We start from the raw sequence: 24,505 nt of genomic DNA, 5'->3' as shown, positions 1-24,505 counted from the left end.
TCTGTAAGACTGTAAGTTTGAGCTGTACCTTTAAAATTCAAAGATATAACTAGTATTGTTTGCACTTCAGTACTGTTTTATAGGTTTTAAGCCATTAGAATAATGAAGAAAATCTTAACTACTAAGATTTAAGTTAGATTACTATTAACCTTTTAAAAATGATTTAATACACAAAATTACATGTTGCACAATGCAGTTAATTCTTCCAATTAAATTCAAGGATTTCAGTTCAGACAATGAGCATGGGCTTTGACATAATTCAGGTGAAAATACCCTTTCGCACGAAGAAATCATACTTACATTTTTATATTGTAGGGTGTTGAAAAGCCCTCCCCAAAAGAAGTGAAGGCCAGTCAAGGCAAAAATGAAGCAAGTAAACTTGTGAGAAGACTTTCAGAGACGGTGCATTCAGCTGATGAAAACAGAAATGATTCCAAGGTAGAAAAAGAACACAAAAGAAGACCATCTACTTCTCTCCAGGTGGAAGGAATGCAGCAAGATACTGAGCCCCGAGATCCCAAATCTCAGACTGATAGAGCAGAGACCAGCTCAGAAGAACCTCAGAAGCAGAAAAGCATACTTAAAAATGAAAAGCATGTTAAAAAGGATGATTCAGAAATCCAAAGTTTTAGAGGTGCACCCAGGAAAGAGGCTAGATCATCGAAAGATAAAAATGAAAAAGAGAAAAGTATTTCTGAAGATAAATTATTAATTAAGCATAAATGTAAAGGAGAGGTGTTTCATAAAACAGGTGATGAGGCTGAAAATTTGCCATCTGAGAAAGGGCTGAAAAGCGAGGAGAATCTTCAGAAGCATAGCCAGCTAACAAAATCTTTTTCAGATGACAAAGCTGAACGGAAGAATAAGCACAGAAGTGAAAGGAAAACATCAGCAAACAGCAAAGATCTGAAAAGTGTTTCTGAACATGCTTTAAAAAATGAAGAAAGTTCACGTAAAGAAAACAGAAAAGACAGACAGGGTTCTATAGATAAATCCAGAGCAGACCACAAGTCTAAAAGACTGTCAAGTGATTTAAGGCCACAGAAAGAGTCTCAGGGTACATCAAAGCAACATAGTTTTGTAACATCAAGGAAAGGGGAAGGTTATTCAGAAGACAAACATGATGCAGAATCGACAAACTCTGATAACACTTTAAAGCAAGGTGATAGTATACACAAAGACAGGCGAAAATCAAAAAATGCTTTGGAAGAGAAGTTACTGCTAAAGTCCCGGTCCAAGAGTCACAGCAAGCAAGGCAAAATACCTGAACCTGAACTACAAGAAAGTTCCTCCAAGCAGGAATCGGGACAGAAATCCGGGCCTAATTCAGAAGAGAGTGATCCAGATAAGCAGTGTAAATCCAAAACTGAAATTAAAGGTTTTGAAGAAAATTCTGTAGAATTGGATCCTGACAGTGGAGCACATTCAGTTAGTAGTTCTCAAAAAGACTTCAGTCATCGAGTTAAGTCACAGTCAATAGAAAAATCATCTGCAAAAGAGAAAAATAAAAGTGATAAAGATTTGAGTAGTTCAAGACTGGAAAGGAAAATGTCAGCTGAAGGTCACAAGAGCAGAAGTTTGAAGCATAATAGTAAGGACATGAAAAAGAGAGAAGATGACAACAAACCAGATGACAAAGCTGTTAAACAAGTAGAGACTCATTCAAAGTTGCAAGAAAATCTGCTCACAGATAAAAGAACAACTAAAAAATCAGCTAGTGAAAGCAGAAAGGGAAGTTTTTCATTCCAAGAAATAGATAAAGGAGAAGAAAAATCATCAGCAGAAATGTCAGTCTGGACTAGTGGGCACATGTTACATTCTGAAGAATGCCAAGAGCCAATGAACATACAGTCAGAACAAAGGGACAGTAATGCACAGCATCAAATAACTCAACCTAAAGAAGAAATCAGTAATAATTCACAACAAGAAACTAAATTTAAAAACAATGCCAAAGACCAAATGCATCATAATTCATTGCATGAGTTGAATAAAACTTTGCCTACAAATGAAATCTCAAAATCTTCCCCTTCCGGTTTCAGTAACCCCAAACAAAAGGTTGAAAAGACTCCTACGAAGGAAATGGATGTGCCAAGTGATGCCTTTAAAAGTGAAGAAAGCAGTTCTCCAACCAAGCAGCTATCAAATGAAGGTGTTGTCCATCAAAAATCCATGGATATGACTGTTGCAGAAGTCAAAAACCCTTTGAGTGATGTATCTATGGAGGAATCTTTTAATTTGGATAGGCCAGCTAATAAAGATACCATTTCAGACAATGAAGCACATACTGCTAAAACAGAACCGCATGGTAGCATTGCATTCGATGGTAACATAAAAGAGAGTGATATCACTGACATGGAAATTTCTAACGCAGGTGGCAAAGGGCACCTAAGTTGTAAAGAAGTGACTGAAGAGAAAACGAGTGGTTTTATATGCATTCAAGAAGGTACTGTGCAAAAGATTACTGGAATTGCTTTAACTGGCAGTATAAAGAGTGAACAAATGACCAGCCCAACTATAGTATTTACAGAGGTATGTGCAAACAAAGGCAAAACAAACGAAAACCATACTGTCAGTGGTGTAATAGAATTGTCTTCAGGGCCAGTGCCCAAGAACACTCCAGAAGAAATTGGTGAAATGTCCATGATGGCTAGTAAACGAGGAGGTGATTTAAGAAGAGTCACTGAAGATAAAAATGAAAACAATGTAGTAGGCAGCAGCAGTTGTGTTAGCATCAGCAACAGCATGGAGACTGTTATCGGGACCAGCACAGAGAGAACTGCTGGGAGTGCTGTAACAGCTACTAGCACTGGAGGAAGCCAAAGTGAAGAAGGTACATCAATCCATTTGCAAAGAGAAGGCGATGCCACTATTACTTGCTCAGAAGAAAAAAGTGAGACTGCTTTGAGCTGTACAAGTATAGAAGCAGATGAAGGTTTCACTGTGGGATCTTGGACCCCAAATAAGGAAGGTGCTCATTCCATGTCAGAATGTCCTGTCACAGCGACTGAAGAAAGTGGTGTTGGCACTGAAGGACTTAGCATGTGTGAAAGTTCCTCAACCAAGGAGGAAGAAAGTGGAGAATGCATTGTGAATTATGCAGAAGAGCATTCTAAACCATTAATCAATGAAACTAGGGTAGAACTTGAACAGACTGTGAATAGTGTTGAAGCAGAAGAGAAAGATGATGCAGTAACCAGTGCAGGTTCTGAAGAAAGGTGTGTGGCTTCCGTCTGTAGCGGTACAAGCAACTTTGACAGTGCTACTACTTGCCTCAGTGAAGTAGAAAGTGATGGTGCTGTTACCAGTGCGGGTACTGAAGCCAAGGATAGACCTGTGACAAGTGAAAATCCAGATGAATTTCGGAGTAACGCAGCTGGAAGTGAGCATGCTAAAGCTGCTGAGGGTGCTGTGACTTGTACGGCTGCCGAAAGAGGAAGTCCTGGCTCTGCCATCTGTTCAGTGACTGGTACTGACTCGCAAGATGAGCGTGCTGTGACTGGCGTGTGTGCTCAGACGGCAAACAATGTGGCAACTGGGCCGCATGCTGACAAGAGTGAAGACATTGTGAATGGTGAGAGTGCCGTCACCAGCACAGGCATAACAGCAGAAGATGGTCCTGAAGCTGCAGCTGCGTGCACTGGTTTGGAGGACAGCAATGAAGGTTTTGCAGCAGCTTCAGATACACAAGAAAAATACGAGTTTGCCACAGACAGTACAGCAGCTAGAGCTGAAACGAACATCATTGATGTCAGTCAAGGTTCCTATGATGATGAAGGTTGTGTGACTAGCACTGGTGCAAAAGAAGACGATGAAGAAGGTGAAAATTTTGTTACTAGTACAGGGAGAGGGAACGAAGAAGCGGAACAGACTTTGACCTGTACAGGAACAGAAGAAAGTGAAAGGGTGCTGATTTGTGTTGGAGCCAAAGAAGGTGGAAGTTCCTCCATCTGCCTTGCTGCAGGCCAGCTTAGAACTGACTTGGGTGAGCTGACCTCAGATGTCGATAAAGGTGCTGTTGACAGCATGACAGGCTTAGAGAAAGACTTGAAAATTGATGATATCCACAACAGTACAAAGGGAGTGGTTGAAAGTAGCACCACTAGTCTTGGTGTGGCCAGTGAAAATGTTATGGCATTTGGTGCAAAGAAAGAGCCTCAATTTACTGAGAATTATGAATGTGACGTGATTAGTGCAACCTCAAAGCAAGGTGTGGATCAAGAGTCTGCTGTGGAAGAGAAGAATGAGGATGCCACATTTTTCATAGATATCAGGAAATCTGAAGGCCCGTTTAGGGTAGGCTCAAAGAAAGTAGCTGTTCTCTCAGCATCTGCTAATGAAGATGAGAGAAGTGAAGGTGAGACCATCTCTACAAGTGTGGTCAAAGTGTGCCCTACCTCTGCTCAGTCTTCTGCTAAGCATGTTGATCAAACACCACTTGTTGCAAAAACAGTTGAAAACCTTGAGAAAACCGCAAGCCTCATCAGTACAGAAGATTTCAACACCCCTATGCCTAGCACAGCTGTTGAGTATATGAATCAGGATGGAACTGCTGGGAAACAAAATAACGTTTCTACAAGTATCTTGGAAGAATTTGAAGCCCCTATGCCAAGTGCAACAATAGAAGATGGCAAAAGTGCATTTCTTACTATACAAGCTGCAGAAAAGACCACTACTGTGGAAATGGACGCTATTCCCATGCCCAGTATGTCAACTAGAAGTGTTGATGAAGGTAATACAGTTGAAAGCAAAGAGGAAAGGGATGAATGCACTGTGATTTCCACAAGCATAGTTGAAGAGTTAGAGACTTCCATTTCCCAGGAAAGAACTGAAGATGCAGATGAACATTTCCCCTTAAGATTGGAACAAACGGCAGACACAGCTATGATCTCGACAAGCTCAGTGGAACAGTTTGAGACTTCTGTGTCTCCTGTTGAGACACAAGAGATTGATCAGGTCTGTAGAACCCAAGGAAGGTTTGAGACTTCCCCTATCTCTACTACAGAAGGATGTGACAAAACCACCCATGGTGCATTTGTGCCAGTAAAAGCTAAAGAAAGAACTACGGGTGCTGAAGTTTCCACAGATGGAGCAGAACATGTTCAGGAAGCCACAAGCCAAGAGATTGAATTTGTGGTTCAAAACACTGAAAACAACAACCAGAGTGCTGTAATTTTGGTTCAGAAGGGAGGAGAGTATGATGCTCTTGGACTTAGTGTTGCCACTGCTAAACCTGACAAAGAGTTGGTTGCCTTGAGTGCAGACATGCCGGAGAATAGTATAGCAGCCGGAATAGTGGAAGAATGTGACAGTGTCTCTACTGTTGCTGTCTCAGAGAAAACTCTACTTGAATTTTCAAGCAAAGAAGTTGAAGATGAACATGTGCTTCAAAAAGAAAGCCAAAGATTCCATCAGGGGGAACCTGAGGGTGCTGTGGAAGAATTAACCACAGATGACACCACAAGCACAGAAATGCCTGGAAATACAGTGCAATCTGATAGCATAGGAGAAAGCCTTGGCACAGAAATTTTGAACCCTTCTGTCAGTGATGGAACATCCACCGAAGACCGCGTGCATGAATGCAGAACCCAAGAGAGTGGGCAACATACCGAAGTTCCATCTGGTATGCCACTGGAACAGAAAAGTGGGGATGTAAATTTAGCAATAGACGATATTAGTCACAAGCCAGTATTAGAAACTGACCTTGGTGGAACAATGGATCTCCCCAACAGGAAATGCTCGACTTCATTACTTGTCGAATTGGGGGGAAATTCCAAGGACAGACCACTTGGAGGAGGAACAGTTCAGGGTAGTCACTTGGCTGACATAGATGCTAAAGCGGATGGCCAGAATGAAGAGGAAGCGTTTTCTCAAGGGAGTGTAGCACATCAGTCTGGTAAGATCCTTATGTACTGCAATATTTTGAGACTTCGGAATTTAATGATTGGGGTGCGTAGGAAGTTAGACTTAGGAGCCAGCTAGCATAAATAAGCCCGCAGTTGATCAAGTATACAAAGAAATAATATAGTAAACAAAGTTGAGATTTTCCTATTTAATATAGTTAAGAACAGGATTAGGGTCAACTTTAGACTTTTAAGGATAGCAGCTAGACTATTGGCTAGCACAAAACCTTCATTTTTTTTGTTATTCAGCAAAATTTATATACCACTCTAAGCAGTTTTATTTACAACATTTCTATGAAACCCCTGAAATCAAATTTCCAAGAAAGGTGGCAATGATGAATAAAATTCAGTAAATCATGTTGCTAAAACCACAGCAGAGAGAATATGCACCTGAGGTTAAAATTCTTGGGGAACGAAAGGTCTCTCTGCCTGCTGCCTGAAATATACTGGTTTAGGTATCCGGCAGGTAGGTTCTATGTGGCATTACCCATTGAAATGAATGAACATAACTAAGTCAGGTATAATAACTTCAATGGGTAATTTAAACCGAGTAAAATGTACTTGAATACCACCCACACTCTTTAGCTGCCACATCTGACTTCAGATAGTGGGGGCACTTTGAAGCAGTAATTTGCAGTATAAAGTATGAAGTAGTGCAAAGAATCAAAGCCTTTATAAAACTGAAAATTGTCTTACAATCCTATACCTTTGAAATCATGGTGTGTAAATGTTACATTCTTTCGTCCCTAGGGTTGTGCTGGATTTGGCAATATCTGGAAGAGTTAGGAATTTCTAGAACTGTTCTGTTTTGTGGAACAGACAATAAAGTTCACGTTTAACTTTCTAACTGGGATATCCTCTGAAGCCAAGCCATGGAAGGCTTAGTTATTTCAAACCCACCAGTTCCTAATGAAACACAGAGAAAGGAACAGTTACCTGCACCAGAAGCTTCTATCTTTAATAATCTTGTAGCATAGCCTTGAATGGAGAGAGAGATTAGCTTGCTTTTGCCTAGATATAAAATGCCACAGAGAATAAGGAATCATGCAAGTAAGTTTAATTGTAAAATCTTTACTGAAGAGAGCCAAAGGCACAACAGGGACACTGTATGCCCATTTCATCCCCCAAGAGGAATGTAGTTTGAGGGCGCCTGCTTCTGTCAAAGAGCCCAAAGCATAGAGACACTGTTGATTCATATGCTAGGGCCTTGTAAGAACATGCTGAATACTGAGCTTGCTGTTAAAATAATATATTAATAGAGTGGTGCTTGGGGTTCTAGACAAAGGACTCTATGAAGGAATGCAGTTAATAGATGACATCAAATATTGCAAGACAGCAATAACATTGCAAGGAGTATAATCAAATGAATATAAACATTTAAATTGCTTTTGTTAGACAGCAAAGAAATTCACCCAGTTGTGGCTGAAGAGCTGGAACAAAGGACCAGGATGACAGCTATTGAGGTATTATGGTGTTTTAAAAGATTTTTTCCTTATACCTTTGATTTAGTTTCTGGACTTAACTAGGGAGAAAAGTTAATTTATTTGAATTCTTTCCCCCATCCCAATAAATTTATATTGAAACTTTTTCATCCTACAGTACAATATAAAACAAGCTAACTAAAAATAAAAAAGGAAAGGGAAAGCAAAGTAAATACAAAGCCATCTTTCAGAGGTAGATCTTAATCAAATGTTGCACAGAAAGGGCTGGACTCTCCCAGCTCTCACCCAGGAGCTTCCCTTTCTTCTCCCACTCTGGGAGATCTTCCCTTTCCAGCCTTTCACGCAGGGTCATTCACCAGCCAGCCATCTCCATCATGTGCGTACAGTCTCCTCAGTGATCCAGAGTAGAAACCACTCAAAAAAAGAAACAAGAAAAAGAAGCAGGATTTTTTAAAAAAGTTTTTCACTCTAAATTCACTCCAAATTGTACACAGAATCCTTTCTCTCCCAGCTCTGTCTCTGCCAGCTCAGAATATTCCGTAATCTCTCCATCCATGGTTCCATTCCACTTCTCCAACATCATAATTCTACTGCAAGACTATTTTACTTCTCCAGGCACCTGTGTAAAGGTCCTCTCCATTCCATCATCTACTGCCTCCAGCTTTATCATTCCACTCTCTTCTTCTGGCAGGCCTTGTTCTGGCAATCAATATTTTTCTCCAAAATTTCTGTGTCTTTAACCTCATCTTTCTCTTGACCATTTTCATTCACCACCTTATCCATCTCAGTTCAGATCTATTTTAGTTGCTCATCCAGTAATTGCTGTATGATGCCAACAGTCAATGGGGTGTCCAACAGTGTTTTTGCCATGTTGAGTGTTCTTGGTCTTATTGACAACTCACTCTCCACTTTAAGGTTTATAGTCTCTACCTTAAAAGCTTGAGTCTCCTGTCTTCTTCTCTCCAGACCTTATTCTTTTCCCACAGTTTCACTTTGCAGCCAGCACTTTCATCAAAGGGATGGAAGGTTGAAAATAGCTTTCTAACTTTTAGAACATCCCTTAGCTGTTTATGTTGATACTGCATGTCAAATTTCAGACTCTCAAAGGAACTTTTCTGGATTTTATTACCAGAATATTCAGATTTTCCATACAGACATTTCCATGCCTGTGAAATAATGATTATCCACTTTTAGTGTAAGTACTGGATAATTTAACAAACTGAGCATGCCCTAACTACTAATTTTTGGAGTCCTGAAAGATTTTCCTTCCCTTCACTTCATAGGACCCACAATGTAGAAGCATGGAAGAAGAAAACCTCTCTGAAGAGATTCAACCAGAATTGATTTCCAAAGGTAAATTCCTGTTTCTAATGGCAGTGATAAACTGTTGCAGGTTATAATCTTCGGGATGAATCAATAGAATTAAGTATTACATTTCATAAAACATCTGATCCACATCAGGAGGTTAGTCATGCAGCCCCAGTTGTTCCTGGGGAGTGAGACTTGCATTTAGTGCAGCTTAATTTAAGTGGGTGCAGATCGATCCGATTATTATTATTTTTTAGGGTTCTGTAAATTCGTTATTGTACATCAGTGAAGCAAAAAGAAAAGAAAAATTCCCTTTTGCCGAGCAATTGCTTAGGGCCCAGCCAGAACACCATGCAAGATGCCGTGTACACAATCCACTAATTGCAATATCAGGACCAAAAAAACACAAGTGACTGGAATTCAAGACCAGTTCTGCTGCACCTGTTGAAACCAAGCTGCCATTTGACAGAGGAAGGGGTCACCCATGCAAATAAAGGCTGCCACTACAATCACTACTAGTTTGCCCCCTGCATTCACATCAGAACTTTGTGAGCTCTCTAGCCTGTCTCAAGCCTAGCTCTTTTCTCAACGAGAGATCCCCACATTTTGTTGAATGGCTGTGGCTGCTGACCCATATTTGGATGCCTCTTTCCCCAAGTCATTCTGCTGTATGCAGCGTGGGGGCCCCTGTTGCTATTTCTCCCTCATTCAATGACTCGGCAATAATACAATGAAGCAGAGGCAGCAGTGAACAATCGTTGAATGTTGCTGGTAGGTGCCGTGTTGTGCCTCAGAGGCTCCACAGCATGGCCACGGCCCTATAGATGCCCACATCGTGGTAATAGAAGTAGCGGAGGCCAGCAAAGGTGAGCGCTGAGAGCAGGTAGAGGCCAGTGTTGGCCAGTTTAATAGATGTCTCTCCATGGACGTAGTCAGTTACTGTTTGCCCAAGGCCCCAGTGACCATGGAGTGTGAGAGTGGCAGCCAATGAGTAGTCCATGGTTGGTCCAGGATACAGGTAAGCTGCAGGCAGGAGCCCAAGCAGGAGGCCACTGACTGCTCACTCACCAGTCCAGTGCAGAGAGGCAGCCTTGGAACCAGCGACTCCCCGCTGTGGGGTCTGCCCAGCCCCACCCGCAACAGCCCCACCGCCATCTTGCACCGTTTGCCGTCCAGATCTATCAGATGTTATACAAGGTCAGGCAGTTGACAGGTGGGTGTCAGAAGCAGCCCCCAGAAGGCTGAACAAAAGTGGTTCCCCACGCTTGCCATAGTGTTAAGTATACTAAACTGAACTAAAAGTAAATGTCTGAAAAACTATTCCGCAGCACTAGCTGTTTCAGCATTGGAGAGAGAGATCTTAAATCCTCTTTTCAGTTGAGCCCCCCCCCCCATCCTTTCAGTTTAAGTAAATTTAGTGTAACTCAAATTTAACCCTTGTGAGGGTTGTATACAGCGAAGTAGTTCCATCAGTACAAGGACTTCCGGCTGTGCAATGGAATGTCCCCTCCCTCTCCCTGTGTGCCCCCTAAATCTGTTCTGGGTGTTTCCCCCAACCCTCAAGTGCAAATTTGGGGTGGGTGCAGAGAGGCCATGGGTACAGGGTGTTGTTGTGCATATGGAACTACTGCCTTGGTAAAGTATTTCACAATTTCTAAGATATTTACAAAGGAGTCCTTTTGCTTTGATATGTAATTCTTGTTATATAAGGCAAATGTTAAATTTGCAAAACTTTTATTAGAGACATTTTTAGAGCACTCCCTCTGCTTTGTTTGAGATTATTCTACCTAGGTAAAAGGAAGTTGTTTATAAAATAATCATGTCTTCTGTCAGGGCTGAGTGTGCACAGCAGACAGTGAATTTCATAGTTTGAAACTGCAAGGAATGTAAACACCCCATTGCTGTTTGAGAAACTAAGATCCAACTCTGTCTTTGACAGTATATTTAACAACTGAAATGTTCTCTTGTAGTTTAATGTAGTATCAATGAAAGGAACCGTGTACGTGTTTTCAGTGGTTTAGAGAAAGAGCATTGTTTTTGGAAGGGGTTCTTGGACTAATACCAGTAGCTAGCTATAGTCTACGTTTACAATAGGAAGTTCCAGTAAATCAGAATTTTAAACATTTTAAAGTTGGAATAAGCAACTGGGAGGCACAGGCTTCCTGCCTATTGCTCAGCATAATCCTTCAACCCCAAGAGGCCTCTCTCTCTGCAGTGCCTGGGCGCGAGCAGCCGACATGCATAAGAAAGAGAGGGCTCTTTGAAAGCCTTTGCTGCTGCTCATGATGGAACGGAGGGGTTGAGGAGCCCTTTTACTGTCTCCTGACTGCTGGAAAGTGAGTCAACACAGGGAACAGGCTAGAGGCTTATGCACATCTGACACTTGAATCTCTTTCCTGACAAGTGACCTGGTTGGTAGCCCCCGCATTACTGTATTGCAATGTGAAAGAATTAGAATTGGTACTACGGGATGCTGCCCGTGAAGTGGCCAATTTGGATATTGGGTGGGGGTGGGGGTGCCAACTGTTACGAAGCAGGAGAAAAAGCAGATTCCTGAGCACAGAACATAGCTGCTATAGTCCCAGAAAGGTTTCCTCTGAAATAAGGCTAACCTATAAATAATAACACTGACCAAACTGCGGGAGGCAGTGGAAGACAGGAGTGCCTGGCGTGCTCTGGTCCATGGGGTCACAAAGAGTCGGACATGACTAACGACTAAACAACAACAACATAAATAATAGCATAATGGGGGGGTTGATTTTTTAGTGGGAGCATTTCAGTACTGCTGCTGAAATTCACACGAGCAAATTTATATCTAATGGGGATAAAATGCATATGCATTGGGATGCAGTAGGCCAGGCATGGCCAAATTTGGCCCTCCAGCTGTTTTGGGACTACAATTCCCATCATCCCTAGCTAACAGGACCAGTCGTCAGGGATGATGAGAATTGTAGTCCCAAAACATCTGGAGGGCCAAGTTTGGCCATGCCTGCAGTAGGCCCAGCACCTCTGAACTGAAGCCCATGGATTGGGGTGGGGAGGTGAGTACTACGGTCTGCCTGAGGACTGCTTCCTGTGCCCTTGCATAGAAATATTATTTTTCTGTACAAGTTTCTAGCTCAGGGGTCAGCAACCTTTTTCAGCTGTGGGCCAGTCCACCGTCCCTCAGACCATGTGGTGGGCCAGACTATATTTTGAAGAAAAAATATGAACGAATTCCTATGCCCCACAAAGAACCCAGAGATGCATTTTAAATAAAAGCACACATTCTGCTCATGTAAAAACACGCTGATACCCGGACCGTCTGTGGGCCGGATTGAGAAGGCGATTGGGCTGGATCCAGCCCACGGGCCTTAGGTTGCCTGCCCTGTTCTAGCTGAAACTTGTTTGCATAGTTCTGAGAACACTTCATAGTAGTTCTTAAAATCCATCTTGAACTTTTGGTTAACATACTGTTAAGGAAATGTAGGTATAAATCAGGAAGTCACCACTTTAAATCTCATATCTGCCAGAAGTCACTAGGAAGCTGTCTGCATCTACAATATAGAGATAATTGGTTGACCTTACAGATTCATGAAATGATTGTCACGGGGCTGCCAGGGAACGCCTTTGAGGAGCGGGAACAGTCAGAGGGAGATAGAGAGGAAGTGGCGGATGGGAAAGAGGGAGAGAGCCCGGAGGCAGGAAGGCTCTCCAATGCTGAAGCAGAGCCCCAGCACCGCACAGGAAGCCTGTGCCTGTGCCGTCTGCACAGGAAAGGAGAGGGGTAAAACGCAGGGATCAGAGACGTCCCCACCTTTTCTGTTGGAGGAGAAGCCGGAGAAGACCACTCCCCGAATCTGAACCGGACAATTCAGACGCATGATTGTAATGTGCTGCTTGTACATATGTAAAATAAAGAACTGTAAATATCTCTCTGAGTGAGCAGAGGGTGCTTATTGAGAAGAGCATATACAAGCCATCACATTGAGACACTGCTTTGTAAAGCATTTTGAATGAATTAATAGTCCTTTTTTCTGCCTTTCTGCTTTTGTTTTTTAGCACTTGAAACAACAGATACTTCAGTCGTAACAGAAGCAGTAGAAGTCCAAGTTTCTAGAGAGAAATCATTAGAGGTTTGCATTTCTTTCTTGTTTTACTTTTCTTTATTGAATATTTTTTCCCTTTTAAAAAAAAAAAAGATTACAGCTTTTAGGAGCCTGCCTATCAAAGGCATGATTTCTATATTGGGATAGCTAAATGAAACCGCCTTGTTCCGGGGCAGTATCGCTCTTAATAGCAGACAATGGAGGCAAGCACCAGGGACAGCTGTAACTTTGACGCTCTGCTTGGCATCTTCCCTGATGCATCTTGGCTGGCTGCTGTTCAGAACAGAATGCTGGACTAGTTCCACTTTCAGTCTTGATCCAACATAGAAATATTTACTTTCTCATCTATTTCCTCTCCTCCTCTTAGTTGCAGGTAGAAATACCTGATCAGAAGGAAGAGAGCTTCATGCCAGAAACAGACAGACATCCTGGTATCGAAGAGGGTGAATCAGGTAGTTTACAAATAAACTCTCCTACCTTGTTGTCTCTGGCAAACATTTGACTAGTTTGCATGGGATGGTTTGCAGGCCAATCTGATTTAGAAAAAAAATACGTACAAGGTTTCAGCACTCATTATCCTAAGTCTTCAGAAAATGTTTTTTTAAAAAAGGGTTAAATTTATTTTGCAGATCATGGTCCAGTGTGTCAGATTTTGGAAGAAGAAGCTGAAGAGAGCCAGTATTTTGAAGCCAGAGCAGAATCTAATACGGTATACTTTAAATCTGTTTTCAGATATATTACTTCTCAACATACTGCTTGAAATGCTTGCTCAAAGTCAACACAGCCCTAGCCACATTCCCCATAACAGGGGCAACAGCATCCATTAATTCTCATTACTGTCAATGCAATCAGTCGTGGAACGTAGGATCGAAAATGTAACAAAACAACAACATAAGCACTTCTCAGAGAATCTCTCGTCCCTTATAGACAGCTGCTTGTTGTAGCTTTCCTCAAAGTAAACTGCAAATGAGCTTCCTAGAAGACAGTTTTACCTTCAGCCTTTTCAGTGACGTCTCTTTTCAAGCCAGCTTTAGGGTCGTAGTTCGGATTGACATATTTACTGACAGATGAGCATTTTCTTTAAATTCTTTCGTGATTTATAGTAGTTTCAGAGATAATTAAAGACAGTGCTGCTGGTATTTTCTCTGGAGATTAATTTTCACGGTGCTTGGGCAAGCTATAGTTTCTCCCACTCCAGTCACTCACCCATCTGATAGGCTTTCTCGATTCCACATCAGCGAACAATCCAGAGCATGTAGGAGGAATTAATCCCATGTTGCATGTGTTACGCAGAGATAAGAATGACAGCTAAACTTTGCTGTCAAGTCACCACTTAATTACACCTTTTGGAAGCTTTTTGGAAGGAGGTGTGGCTCCTCCTCAGAAGCGGCTTATCAGTTATTTCTGTCAGAATAATTTACGTAACTAGTTGTGGTGGCAACCTTTAAATGTAGTAGTTCACAATGCCGTTCTGTTAGTGCTACAGCACACAGTATTTTAACATGTTTTATAATTTCATAGGAAACAACTTCCAGGGACTCAGAAGATACCCTTGAAGGTGATGCCAAGTCTCTGCAACCTTCATCAGAAACTGTAGAAGGAAAAGGTAACATCAGAGTTACAGAACTTTCCTGAAAGGGTTAGAAGACACCTTTCATTTTTGGGGAGGGACCAATGAAAGCTTTTGTTGGTGTTGGGTTGGCAACCCCAGTTCTTTTCTCTTTTTTCCCCAATTAATTTTTATAAGTTTTCCAAATTTTTAACAAATTAATTCAAATTTGACACAAATGTAAAAGTTGACCTCTATCCCCCCTTTCAAGGCATCTTTTCCCTCTCTCCTTTGCTACTCACAGTAAAATACTTTTTCTTAATTTCTAATACTTTTCCATCCATTCCTATTTCCATCGACTGTGCCTGTTCAATTCCTGCTTAAACTTTTCTCTGACTATTTTCCTGATTAATCAAATAGAGTTAATCTTCCTTTATCAATCCATATAAATCATTAATCATAATTTTAAATCATATTTCTTCCAATATAACTTTACACAATATGTCTTTACACATTTGCAACATTCTAATTAACAGTACTCAAGTTTTACAGACTCCAGAAACATCTCCTGGTCCACCTTGTTATGCAGCTCCCTTTTCAGAAAACAGGCAACCCCAGCGCCAAAGAGCCTCCTTCCTCCTGGATGGAGAATAGTCCACCCATGTCTGGACCACAGTCTAGTGAATAAGTAGAACTGATGCTCCTGTGTACAGTCAAACCTCGGTTTTCGGACATCTCAGCTGCCAAACATTTTGGAAGCCAAACACCAAAAACCCGGAAGTGAATGCTTCCAATTTCTAATGCCCCTCAAGAGCCAAACAGCTTCTAAGGCATGTTTCTCAATTTTCCCCATTGAACTTGCTGGCGTCCCTTTGAGCCTCGGTTTTCAAATGTTTTGGAAGTCGAATGGACTTCTGGAACGGATTACGTTGGAAAACTGAGGTTCCACTGTATTAAGCAAATATCCTGTTCCTTTGCATACCTACCCCATAGAACAGGGGTAGGCAACCTAAGGCCCGGGGGCTGGATGCAGCCCATTTGCCTTCTCAATCCAGCCCCCGGACAGTTCGGGAATCAGCGTGTTTTTTACATGAGTAGAATGTGTCTGTCAGGGCTGCCTCAGGTCTCAGCTCACAAAAGACCAACGCCAGGTTCTTCTTATATACAAGGATATTTATTGCAGTTCATTATTGGTTCCACAACCGAGGCGCGCAGCCCCGCGTCTCTTAGCCTAGACGTTTTAAGTCCCCTCTGAATCGGTCCCGCCCCTACACCAGCTTAAGAGGCTTGTGCTAGTCCACCTCCTCCTGTCTTTCCTTTTCCGCAGGGTCTTTCTGCCCCCCTGGGTTCCTTCCCTCCTGCTCTCTCCTGAAGCAGATTCCTCAGATGCCTGTTCCCCCTTCCTTCGTGCTTTGGGGCCAGGCTCCTCCTCCGGGCTCTCTCCATTTCCGCGCGCCTCCACATTTGAACTTGGCGCGCGTTCGCTACCCCTGACCTTCCTCTTGACACTTACACTACTCCCTGTACTACTCTCCGCCTCTTCCGGCAGGACGTCCTGCCCCGATCTCCTTCCCCTGTCTCCTTCCTGCTCCGCTCCGTGTGTCACACTGGGAACTCCACTCTCTTCACTTCGTTCCTGCTGGGAAGCCGGCCCCGATCTCCCACTCCCACTCGGGGTTTCCCTGCTGCTTCCCTGCTCCTGGCAGGTCCCCCCTGTGACCCCCCTTGGCCTGACTAGGGGCGCCCCCTTCTGGGAATCCTCCGATTCACTTCAGAGACTCATGGAAGACCTCAAGTCATTGTCATCCTCTTCCTCACTGTCCTGTGATTCTTCCCCATCGCTCTCCGTCTCCCCCCTCACCTGTGCCTCTGTCTCTGAACCCCTGACAGTGTCCTTTTATTTAAAATGCATCTCTGGGTTCTTTGTGGGGCATAGGAATTTGTTCATTCCCCCATATATATATATATATATATATATATATATATATATATAGTCCAGCCCACCACATGGTCTGAGGGATGGTGGACCGGCCCACGGCTGAAAAAGGTTGCTGATCCCTGCCATAGAAGCACAGGTGTATGCAGTGATACATGATGCAGCAAACTGTAGGATAGGTTATAGCAGCTGCATATTCGTTGATGTTTATCTAGATTGTCAAAGAAGTCGAAATGATGGGGTGTGCTGCAAGTGAAAACCAGGCGATGTACAATTCAGAGGAAGTCACTGGTTTAAGCAATTGCTCAAAAATGATGGTGGGGATTTAATTTGTGGGTTTTTTTTTAAATTAAAAAACGTTTTTTCCTGCAGATGAGATTGTTGGCAAAGCGGATATTTGTGAAAAGTCAGATGAGAAATCCAGTGTAAATCCTGTTGAGGCAAGTAACATGGCCTATTCTGATAGTTATTTGAAAGTATACTTTCCTGATGGATGGCTGGTGAAGGGAAGAGAAGGGAAGATCTCCCAGGATGGGAGGCTGGGAGAATAAAAGGAGGAGAGAATTTGCTGAATTTTGAGAGAAGTACCCAGTAAGTCTAGTTGCTTAAACCAGAACTGATTCTGTATTCTGTATATATTCTGAAGTGCACGTTGGAATGGTCGTGAGCACTTTTATCTGGAAAGTGCCTCACTAATTGGTCCAAGCAGGCTACTGGGGGCTGTAATAAACCGCAAACCACTCAAAATAGCTCCACTGGTTGACCTTCACACAAATACTAAGTAATTATTATGATTGTGAATAACGTTGGTGCACACCAGAGCTTATAAATGGTTTAACTTTCCTTGGCTATTAAGAATCCATCCCAGCCATGGTTTTGATTTCAATGGGAGAGGAGACTTTAGCGGATTTTTAACTCTCCACTGAAATAGCGAAACTTAAAAGAAAATGTTTGACTTAATCTATGGTGTGTGAGAGAGGTTGGGAATGACGCTATCATAATGTGACTATAATGTGAAGAATCACTATTTCTGGACATGTTGTATTAGTTTTGTGGGCACTAGTCAGTGAAAGCTTACACAGCAATAAATTGGTTCGTCCTTTAATGTAACACAAAACTCTTTGTTCATAATCCAGTTGCCTTAGTGGACACCTTGAGTTGACTTAAACAACATTTGTTTGTCCTTTTGTTTAGGAAAAAAAGCAAGTACCAGTTAAGCGGAAAAGAGGAAGACCCCGTAAATATCCTATTGAAATAATGGCACTGCTTGGTAAGTACAGAGCTGCGTCACCATGGAAAATGTACTTCAGCATTTCATTAAACTCAGAAGGTTTATTTTTCCTTTCAGGTCAAGTTTCACAAGCTGACTCAAGAACTGGAAATGTAAGCATTTGGATGGATATTCTGTTTGGATGCTCACATATTGTGGGATTGCTGGCTCTCTGTGGAACACTGTTTTATACTTTTTTCAATTGCAATAACACAACATTGGCCAGGATCCCGTGGGCTATTAAGCTGGTTCCCTGAGCTCAAGGCATTACCCTTGTTTTCTCCCACACTATAGCGGATTATTTTTTAAATGGAAGGGACCTTCGAAAATAGTTGTGATATTCAGGTAACTCAAGATTTCCAGTGGGTTGGTGCAGATTTTCTTTTTTTGTCACCTGCCTTGGAGGTCTGTTGTCCAGCCAGGAAGGCAGCATATAAATTGACAACCTGTATTTTCTTCATGCTATTATTTTTATATCCCTCACTTTCTTCCAAAAGCACCCAACACATCTGTAACAATATCATTAAAAACAGTTGAAAAGCAATGAGGTTCTCTCACTCCATTATTTCAGGGTTGCCAGTATCTTTCATCCACCAAATGGCTGGGTAAACAGGAATGTTTTTAAATTCCTCCTGAAAGCCAGTAATGAGGGAGAAGAAGAAACCTCACGAGGCAGGGCAGTCCACAAATGGGCACTGACATGGTCACCCCCAGTGGAGGCACCAACGCCGTGTTTGCCTGTTTGCCATAAGGCATACCATCTCTGTGGGAGGAAGGCATAACTGCTACTGCATAAAAGAACTATTAAACTGGGGGTATGAATTGACCCAAAACATGTCAACTACTGGATCACTGCAGCACTTAGTGATTGGCAGCTGAACGTGTGAGCTTCATTGAAAGCAGTGGTTTTAAAATGTTTACTGTATTTTTGGTTTTTATGGAAGCCGCCCAGAGTGGCTGGGGAGGCCCAGCCAGATGGGCGGGGTATAAATAATAAATTATTATTATTATTATTATTATTATTATTATTATTATTATTATTATTATTATTATTATTGCCAGCTCACAGAAAAGTCAGCTGTAGATTTCATGGCAAAGCCAGGTTTGTTGTTGTGTGATCTGAGAAATGGTCTTGAGTTGTAAAATGTACTGCATATTAGATTTTTGCGAGTCTTTGGACCGTAACAAAGAATGTGCGTGTGCATATTAGATTATTTTATTTTTATTTGCATTAACTGAAGAAACAGTATAGCCCTCTTCAGGACTTATCATCTTAAGAGAGAACGCATGTACAGTGGTGCCCTGAAAGACGAATGCCTCGCAAGACGGAAAACTCGCTAGACGAAAGAGTTTTCCATTTTGGAGGTGCTTCGCAAAACGAATCTCCTATGGGCTTGCTTCGCAAGACGACAATGTCTTGCGAGTTCCTCTGGTTTTTTTCCTCCCCCCCCCCTTTTTCTAAGCCGCTAAGCCGCTTATCAGCTGATCCGATGAGCAGATAAGCCTCTAAAAGCCGCTAATAACGCTAATCCGCTAATCCTTCAATGGGCTTGCTTCGCAAGACGAAAAAACCGCTAGACGAAGAGAATCACAGAACGGATTCTTTTCGTCTTGCGAGGCACCACTGTAGAGATTAAATTCAAATATGCACCATTCACCCTGCGCCCACCCACAGGCACCTGAGTTTTTTGGCACTTTCACACAGTAGAGAGCCTTGCATATCTACGGAAGCCACTCATGGGACTAGGAATCCTGATCTTCCAGGGTTCCCACTCTTGCAAGGAGCCTCCACAGATCTGCAAAGCTCTGTGCTGCAGAAATGCACTGTCAGTGTCTAAAGGAGTCGGGAGACATGTGGCTTCATTTGGAGTGGGGTGGGGAAAACATCTGTCCTCACAACTCCATTCAGTGGGTGTTTTCTCTTTGGGTGATAAGACCTAAACAGGGCCTGAACGTGTTTTAATTTTTCTAATCCTGCACTATAGAAATATACTGCTATTTTTGTTTTTAATTAGATGCAGCAGTCTTCAGGTTCTAGCAGTAGACAGATGATTACTCCAAAAGGTAATTATTCAAAAAAAAAATCTCTTTGGAAAGGAAGAAAGAGTGGAAAGGATGAGGTGCATCTGTAACTCAGCCATTTTTCCTTAAAGAGTTACTACTCCAAAAATTCAGATATAGCCTTATACAGTGGTACCTCTGGTTACGAACTTAATTCGTTCCAGAGGTCCATTCTTAAGCTGAAACCGTTCTTCTCCTGAGGCGTGCTTTCTCTAATGGGGCCTTCCCCTGCTCGCGTACGTCTGGCACGCAATTTCCGTTCGTATCCTGGGGCAAAGTTCGCAACCAGGAGCAACTACTTCCGGGTTAGCAGACCGCATAACCTGAAGTGTTCATAACCAGAGGTACCACTGTATAAACTCTTGTGGGTCTACAAAACAATGGTAGTTCTGAGATGCATGCAAAGACCTTCCCCCATCTATTTCAAAGATGAGTAAAACACTTTGTCCAGCTTCCAAGTGGACTGATTTCAGTGGCATTGACATGGATGCCAGAGATTTCCCACTTCTGTGAGTAGGGCAGTTTAGGGCAGTGTTTCCCAACCACTGTTCCGCGGCACACTAGTGTGCTGTGAGATGTTGCCTGGTGTGCCGCGGGGAAAATTAAAAAATTCGAAAGATTTTTTTTTTTAAAGTCAAATTTTCGATTGGGGCGCCGTCACTAGATGACCCCTGGGGTTCCCTCCCTCCCTCCCGCTCTGCGCCTCCCTCCTCCTCCTCCTCCTCCGGGGAGGCCCTTCCTGGCTCTCGGCCAAGGCTTGGCGGCTGCCACTCACTCACTCGCTCGCCCACCCATCCCTCCATCCCTGCACCCGGCCTCTCCCCCTCCGTCCCCGGCGCGGGGGCTGCCGGGATCCGTAGTCCCCTCGCCCTTGGGCTCCGCGCCCGCGCGGGGTGCGCGAACTACGTTTCCCAGCGTGGCCTGGCGGGCCGGGCGTTTTGTTTGAAGCGCTCTTCTCCCGGCCATGGAATGAGCGCAGCGGCGGCGGCTGGGCGGGCAGGGGCTCTGCCGCGCAGACCCCGCGCAGCCTGCCTGCGCCCCCGCGGAGATCGGGCGGCAGGATGGAGCCCGGGGATCCCCGCGGAGGCGGAGCGGCGGAGGCGGAGGCTGCCCCCCAGGTAGGGCTGCGTCGGGGGGGGTGTTATTTTTGCAATGCTGCATCCGCGCCGGAGGGGACGCATCGGACCGCGGGGAGACCCCTTGGCGGGCGTGCAAGGCAATGCATGCGTGCAGGCGTTTCATGGAGTGCAGTGCAATGCAATGGCAACGCAGCGCCCTGCATGCATGCATGCAACTTCCACCGGCGCTCCGGACTTGGCAGGTGAGGGGGGTCCCCAGTGGGCGGCAGAGAGAGCCGGGAGGGCGAAGGGGAGCCAGGGGGGAGCAGCGCTGCTCCCCGAGCCGAGCCCGGGGGGAAACTTCGGCGTCGTTGCACCGGGTGTTGGAAGCGGAGGCTGGCGGGGGCCCCTCACCTGCAAAACCTGGTCGCCTCTCATATATTTCGTGCATTGCATTCATCGCCCGCTTTCTCCTCCAAGGAGCTCCCGGGGGCGCACGTGGTTCTCCCCGTGTTATCCTCGCAACAGCCCTGCGAGGTGGGTCAGGCGAGTGGCCCAAGGGAGCACCCAGGGATTGCCCTGGCCAGGTGGGGTGATTTGAACCCTGCTCTCTGCCCGGTCTTCGTCCTCATTTAGCCCCCACATGTGCATGACTGTGCATGACTGAGGTTTTCCCCCCTCGTCTTGGCTATGGTGTGAGTCTGTGCTGTTAATTAATGGGGTTCTGCCTTCGGAGAAGATGAGCCAGCCCTCAAGGAGGTGATTATGTAATTTGCTAGCAATTCATGTCCTTCCCGGCGTGACGCTGCGCGCTGACGTCACGGGGCTGTAATGGTGGTGTGCCTCGAGATTTTTTTCATGAAACAAGTGTGCCTTTGCCCAAAAAAGGTTGGGAAACACTGGTTTAGGGTGCTTGGGTCAAATGGCAAAGTAACCACTGTGACTCACTGCTTCATACACTGTTCCAGTAAGATTTTGAAGCAAAGCAACTGCATGATTTACTCAGGCTGCTGGCATGGGAAGTAACCAATTGCATCCACCTTTTTACCAGACTGTAGCATTTACATCAAGCATTTCAAAATCCTGAGCTGCCTTCCGTTTGCCATTGGTGGACATCTCTGCCAGAAATAACTTAATTTTTGCTTTATTATGCTGTGGCGAATTTTAGAAAGAAATCCTTTTTTAAAAGTTCCTTGGTCATTTAAGTTTAATTTAAACTTCATACGAAAAATGACGGTTATAACAGTTTGTGTGTTCAGAGTTGCAGTTTATGTAGAGTTCTTAACACATTTTTTTCTTCCTTTTTTAGTCAAAGGTTCATTGAATGAGAGACACAAAGTAAGTTCAAGATCTTTTAGTGCAAATTGTTTTCCACTTTGATCCTAAAAATGTTTGATTTTGTGGACCATTGATCCATAAAATGAAAGCAATAATCAATGTACTGTACTATAAAATAAATAAGACAGTATTGTAGATGAAAAAAATTTAAATTACATTTTTTTTCTTACCTGCACTGATGATAGTCATTGTTTGGATGGGGGGCTTTTATTCATTTCCGCAGTCACACAGTCAATCAGTAGTTGAACTGGGTTCCACACAGTCACAAAAACAAATTAACCAAAAAAGCCTCAAAAACCAAAACTCAAAATAAATAGCAAAAACAAAAGCGCCAAATTTAATCCATTCCGGAAGTGTGTTTGACTTGTTAAATGTTCAAAAACCAAGGTGCAGCTTCTGATTGGTGCTTGCACCCCAGGAACAATAGCCGACAGCCGCATTAGATGTTTGGCTTCCGAAAAACGTTTGCAAATCAGAACGCTTACTTCCGGGTTTTTGGCATTTGGGAACCAAGGCGTTTTGAGTACCAAGGTACCACTGTATGCCTTACTATACACCTGATCATGGGTAGCAGTCATTCAGCAGTTTGTCATCTTTGAGCTTTTCTAATTCTTAAAAAAAACAAATTAAAAATCCGCATCTTGTTGCATGTTTCCCCTAAGTGACGTGTGTATTTTGTGAACAAGTACATAAGTAGAGTGTGCTGCAATATGTTCCTCTCCTCTCCGTACTGTCAATAAATTTATAAGCCCTCTTATGAGTTCCCCTTGTCTTTTTTTTCTCAGCCAGAAGCCCTGTATGCTTTCAATTTCTTTACTGTTTCCCCCTTTACTTCCAACTATTAGGAAGCTAAAGAAGGGGAGGCAGAGGTGGCTGTGCGTCGAAGGGGAAGGAAGCCGAAACGACCTCTAATTCCACCAGAAGAAACAGGTAAAACATGGAGGTTCTGCTTCTCTTAACTTTTTCTATTGTTTAAGGTGCATGTTAGCTTATACAAATATCAGTTTTATTATCCTTTATTCATCGAGGGGAAAATCATTGGGTTATGGCTAAAGTAAATATTATGGGGAAATGTGCAAATTGCTGTAATCTCATGTCAGGAATGGTACATCCCAGCTGCTTGCCTACAACCCCTTGGGTTTTCTATGAATTCTGGCTGTGAACTAAAGAAGTAAACTATTGTAAATGTTTTTGGAGAGATTTTAAACAAGTATGCATTAAAATGCTACGGAAATGGAAAATTACTTACTCCACTCACGGGGTCCATTTAGAATTCACCTTCTAAAGTAAGTATCCATATCCCTTCTGGAGGCTTGGGTGGAAATTTGAGTGTGTTTATAAAATTTTGTAGGGAAGGACACACTTGAGCCAGACAAAAAACGTCAGAAACTAACACTTGCTGTTGAAGAGGAGACAAAAGACAAAGATGAAAAGGATGAAAACAAGGAGAGTGGCGATAACGGAGGGGAGGACAGTGACAACAGTGATGATGCTGACGAAATACATTCAGGGGCCACAACACGGTCAGCCTCAAGATTGGAAGCACAAAGGTAACGTTGGCTCTGCAGAGACTTGGGCAGTGGGCTAGATGCGTCACCAAGCATGGAGGGTTGTGGTGGGAATGGAAGAAGTCCAGAGCAGACACAACCTTGTACTTCTTTGAATCCTGGCCTCTGACTCCAGTCATTAATGAATCCATCCCAAATCCAGTTCTGCCTCATCTTTCTGTATAAAAATATAATAAAGGCATTTCATTTGTGATCCCTACCTACCAAAACTTTTGCTCAGCTGTTGCTTATGGAAAAAATGATGAGACTTTCTATATATTCCATATTCATACTTTCATTTTATTGCTAAATTACTCTAGCCAACCTGCTTCTTCAGGAAGCAAATTTGTCTTACAACCTTCCCTCCCTTGGTGATCTCTTAGCATCTTGGGTGCATATATTTTTACAGTTAAGTGGTGTATAATTTTTTTGAAATAAATAAATGTATTCTAGACCCATGAAGGCTTCACGTCTAGCAATCCAAACTTTATTGCAGAAACTGACTCCCTGGGTAGGAGTCAAAGAGGTTTTGCCACATTATTAGTTTTTGACTAATAATGTGTCTCTTTCCCCACCTCTCTGTTTCACTCACATGTGTGGATGCACACACTGGAGGATACAGTAGCTTAGGGACCCAAGGGTCATCTAGTCCAACCCCCTGCAATGTGGGAATCTCTACCAAAGCATGCTTAACAGATGGCCATCCAATCTCTGCTTAAAAACCTCCAGTGAATGAGAGCCCACCACCTCCCAAGAGAGTTCGTTCCACTTTCAAACAGTGCTTACCGTCAGAAAGTTCTTCCTGATGTTTAGTTAGAATCTCCTTTTCTTATAACTTGAAGCCATTTGTTTGGGGACCTGCCCTCCAGAGCAGGAGAAAACAAGCTTTGTTCCATCCTTTATGTGACAGCTCTTGATTAGAGGAGACTGAGAGGAGATATGATCGCCATCTTCAAATATATCAAAGCTAAACATACTCAGCTCCATCAACCATTCCTCATAAGGCTT

General features: G+C 43.2%; 1 protein-coding gene across 1 annotated transcript in view; it reads left to right on the top strand.

Annotated features, from left to right (window-relative positions):
* BOD1L1 (biorientation of chromosomes in cell division 1 like 1) overlaps window positions 1-24,505 on the top strand; it is a 39,805-nt gene that overhangs the window by 12,744 nt on the left and 2,556 nt on the right. The window contains exons 10-23 of the mRNA XM_081207545.1: window positions 316-5,893; window positions 7,296-7,363; window positions 8,626-8,695; window positions 12,692-12,765; window positions 13,106-13,190; window positions 13,368-13,447; window positions 14,260-14,344; window positions 16,596-16,663; window positions 17,418-17,493; window positions 17,572-17,606; window positions 19,509-19,557; window positions 21,922-21,950; window positions 22,796-22,880; window positions 23,302-23,500. Coding sequence (XP_081063671.1) covers window positions 316-5,893; window positions 7,296-7,363; window positions 8,626-8,695; window positions 12,692-12,765; window positions 13,106-13,190; window positions 13,368-13,447; window positions 14,260-14,344; window positions 16,596-16,663; window positions 17,418-17,493; window positions 17,572-17,606; window positions 19,509-19,557; window positions 21,922-21,950; window positions 22,796-22,880; window positions 23,302-23,500 — 6,581 coding nt within the window. The remainder of the gene's footprint in view (window positions 1-315; window positions 5,894-7,295; window positions 7,364-8,625; window positions 8,696-12,691; window positions 12,766-13,105; window positions 13,191-13,367; window positions 13,448-14,259; window positions 14,345-16,595; window positions 16,664-17,417; window positions 17,494-17,571; window positions 17,607-19,508; window positions 19,558-21,921; window positions 21,951-22,795; window positions 22,881-23,301; window positions 23,501-24,505) is intronic.

This window comes from Podarcis bocagei, assembly GCF_964188305.1.
Source record: "Podarcis bocagei genome assembly, chromosome: 9".
In the NCBI taxonomy this organism is placed as follows: domain Eukaryota; kingdom Metazoa; phylum Chordata; class Lepidosauria; order Squamata; family Lacertidae; genus Podarcis; species Podarcis bocagei.
The sequence above is the reverse complement of the archived record's forward strand: the minus strand, read 5'-3'. Positions and strand labels throughout refer to the sequence as shown.